Raw genomic sequence first — 3,881 nt, 5'->3', positions numbered from 1 at the left:
TATATATAATTTTATGAATTAAAATATTTTCTGTAAAAATTAAATATTAATTTCAATTAAAAACTAACTTTTAAATTACTTGAACTTCTTGAACCAAGGAGAAAATTATAAAAATATGAAAAAAAAAATATTATGTTAAATAAAATATTTTTTTAATTTTAAAACACTAAAAATTGAATTAAATTTTTATAAATCATAACTTAATAATTACAATATAAAAATTATTGAAATGTGTACATTAGGTTTAGGATAATATTTTTAACCAACCAGTAAATTTTGAATTTTTTCTGAAATAAATTTAATTATAATTAATTAAAGGCTCATGTATTATTTAAACAAAAAATAAAGAAAGAAAAGTAAGGAAATTCTAAGGGGTCTCCAATTTTCTAAAATTAATCTACTAAATCTTAAGATAGAAATCACACAGTCCAAAATCCTTACTCTCGAACTTCACTACTTCTATAGAAAATATTCGAGAATTCACGACGTGCATACTAGGCATTGTCGCTCTAAATCGTCAACTTATGAACCAAAAATAGTAGAAACCATCTCGGTGTAGTCATGTTGAGAAGCCGCGTAATCATTCCGCCGTTACTGTTTTGAAAGTCCTAGAATGAGGGACCGCGACATAGCTACGCTGCAACATAGCTATGCAACATTGCATAGGTCTTCGTCCACCTGAAACGAGCTGAGCTAAACTAGTTTTCCTTTCAGTTTTAGGTACCTGAGTGCTCAAGCTCCATTTCTCAATACTTTGACCTTTGTGACCTACAAATATTATAGGAACTCACTACTATGATCAAGACAAACAACTACAACCTATGTAGTCTACATCACATATAGCTCCCAACTCTGGTCTTTATGGTCTACGAAAGTTATCACAACTCACCACTACAATCAATGTGATAACTAAGGCCTAAATGGCCCACAACTCCTGCAGCTTCCTACTACAACCTTTTTGGTCAACCGACGATCCTAAGCAACTATCTACGACCTCGATGGATGATTACTACCACCTCTTTCAACTACAACTTCTACGACAAGTTGATGACATAGCCACCGTCTACAACATTCTTGAAGAATTATTGCTTTTACGACAACCGACCACGATTTTTGTCGCCCGTTTCTACTATCATTATCAAACTATCATTGTACATCTACATTGTGATTCTATCTTCTCTAATTTAAGAAGAGAGTAGGTCTATGTACTTATAATTACATAATGAATTATTTCAACTGCACTAGAGTCCATGATTTTTTTCCTCTCTCCAAGGTTTTTCACGTATAATACTCCTGTTTCTTCCTCTTTTTTTATTTGTGTTAATCTACCACTGTAAGTCTTCCTGCCTGCGACAATAATCAAATTCCAACACATTAAAATTTCATTTTTTTTCTAACTGAATTAAATTTTGATTTGGTAGTTTAATTTTATCAAAAATTTTAATTGATTTAATTTTTCAAACTTTATAGTTCGGTTCCAATCAATTGAATTCTTTAGTTTCATTCATAATTCTGGAACCAGAAAACTCCAGCATTTCTACAAGCCACCAGCTTTCCCTGCAACGTGTCGTCCTCATGCACCATGGCTAGGAAAAAAAAAAAACTTCAGATGTAATTCACAATGGCTTCCGCGTGTCTTTTCAGTATTGGCTAATTGGATATTTCGAGTCCTGAAACTTTGTTCCAAGATAAGGTCTTTACAAGTTTAAGCCACAGAGAAAGCTTAATCTTCTTCCTTTCTCATGGCCATAAGGAGCTGCGACTGCTCTCCGGCATACATAACTCATCAGAAATCCTCAAAGCCTCCACTCTCCATCTATCTTTCTCGCCTCTCTTCTGTAACATTTCCTTCTTCTTCTTCTCCTCAAAATCATTTGGTTATCACCTCCAAATCCTCCCCTTCTCTTCTCCAACACACCTCCAAAGATATCCAATTTCCTTCTGGCCCTCCATTTCCCCCATCTCTTCCCTTCCCTGACCTCCAAATTTCTAACGAATCCATTGATAACTTGTGCCAGAATCCCCAGACTGAAGCTCTTGCCTTTACCCACTACCAGAAGGCAGCAGCTCAGCCTGGCTTTCGTTTGAAACCACAAACACTAAGTCTAATCCTTAAAACTCTAGTCAGAAACAAACAATGGAGCTCAATCTCTGCTTTATCAAAAGAAATTCTTTTGCTGGATGGCTTCCCAGATAAGATCACATGCAGTAAGTTAATTAGCAGTTGCATTCGAGCTCGAAAGTTCAAGCTTGTTGAGATCTTACTTGGTGTTCTCGAAACTAAGGGAGATGTTGCAGTCTCAGCCTATGTTGCTGCCATGAATGGCTACAATAAACTCCACATGTACAGAAGCACAGTTTTGGTTTTTAACAGAATGATTTCTCTGAAAGTTTCACCAAATGTGAAGTGCTATTACTTAATCATGGATGCTCATCGAAAGCTGAGTAACACCGATATGGTCCTTTCTCTCTTTCTCAACTTCATTTCTGAGAAAAAAACAAGTTTGTCTGCCTCTGTTCATATCTATTCAGTCCTGTGTGATTCACTGGCAAAGTCTGGCAGAGCCTTGGAAGCCCTTAGATATTTCAGAGAAATGATTGAAAAAAGAATTGCTCCAACACATTCGTTATATGCTTCACTGATCAGCTCATTTGCAGGGATCAAAGATGCAGAGAATGCTTGGGCTCTTTACCAAGAAGCAAAGGAGAAAGGGATGGTGAAGGACCCAGATATGTTTCTGAAACTCATACTGATGTATATAGAAATGGGTATGCCAGAGAAGACCGTTGAGATTGTGGAGGACATGATTGAGATGAAGCTCAAAATTACAGACTGCATCTTTTCCACCATTATAAATGGATATGCAAAAAAAAGAGGATTTTGGGCGTCAATCAAATCATATGAGAAGCTGAAATCTCTAGGATGTGAGTCAGGTCAGGTAACCTATGCTTTAATCATTAATGTTTATTGTCGCCTTGGTCTCCATAGAAATTCTGAGAACACATTTTCTGAAATGCTTGAGAGAGGATTTGACAAATGTGTGGTAGCTTACTCGAACATGATTTCTATGTATGGGAAGAATGGAAGGGTTAGGGATGCCATGAGGTTGTTGGCGAAGATGAAGGAGAAGGGGTGTGGGCCCAATGTTTGGGTTTATAATTCTCTGTTGGATATGCATGGGAGGCTCCTCAATCTTGGGAAGGTTGAGAAATTATGGAAGGAGATGGAAAGGAGAGGAATTGAACCAGATAGGATAAGTTATACAAGCATAATATGTGCATACAACAAGGCTGGAAAGTTTGAGGAATGTATAAAGTTTTATGATCAGTATAAAATGAAAGGTGGGATGGCAGATAAGGTGTTGGGTGGGATTATGGTTGGAGTTTACGCTAAGATTAACAAAATTGATGATTTGGTTAAGTTGCTTAAGGATATGAAAGTGCATGGAGCAAGGTTTGATGGAAGATTGTACAGGTCTGCACTGAATGCTTTGCGTGATTCAGGGCTCCTGGTTCATGTGAAGTGGGTAGAAGAAAATTTTGGCTGTGAGATTGAAAAAACTTGATTAGTATGATGAGTTCGGAATGTATAAGGTTGTAAAAAATTTCATCTTTTTGCAATGTTGACTGATATTCTTTTGCAAAACTGAACTTTGGCTTTGAACTGAGGAAGTTATCAAATGATCTCAGCAAAGAGTTGGGAAGGTTCATTTAGGAATTCTCTCATTTACAAATATGGCTTGGATTGAAATGCTTCGTTGGGCTTTTATCAGAGAAGACAGCAAAAAATGGCAGAGTTTTACTTCAGGAGGTGAATTATACTGTAGAACTATGTTATAATTTTTTTATTTTTGATGTGATATGAAAGATTTGAGTGTTAT

At 36.2% G+C, this 3,881-nt stretch overlaps 1 protein-coding gene across 1 annotated transcript; it reads left to right on the top strand.

Moving 5' to 3' along the window:
* The first annotated feature begins 1,722 nt into the window (after positions 1-1,722).
* LOC110018089 (pentatricopeptide repeat-containing protein At5g13770, chloroplastic) lies at positions 1,723-3,870 on the top strand. Its single transcript, XM_020715320.1, has one exon. The coding sequence runs from the start codon at positions 1,743-1,745 to the stop codon at positions 3,564-3,566; it is 1,824 nt and encodes a 607-aa protein (XP_020570979.1). The 5' UTR covers positions 1,723-1,742; the 3' UTR covers positions 3,567-3,870.
* The last annotated feature ends 11 nt before the right edge of the window (positions 3,871-3,881 follow it).

This window comes from Phalaenopsis equestris, unplaced genomic scaffold, assembly GCF_001263595.1.
Source record: "Phalaenopsis equestris unplaced genomic scaffold, ASM126359v1 Scaffold000002, whole genome shotgun sequence".
Classification (NCBI taxonomy): domain Eukaryota; kingdom Viridiplantae; phylum Streptophyta; class Magnoliopsida; order Asparagales; family Orchidaceae; genus Phalaenopsis; species Phalaenopsis equestris.
Note: the sequence above shows the minus strand (reverse complement) of the source record. Positions and strands in the feature narration are given on the sequence as shown.

Excerpts from the sequence above, each read along its gene's own strand:
- LOC110018089 (XM_020715320.1), top strand. The coding sequence starts at position 1,743 with ATGGCCATAAGGAGCTGCGACTGCTCTCCGGCATACATAACTCATCAG.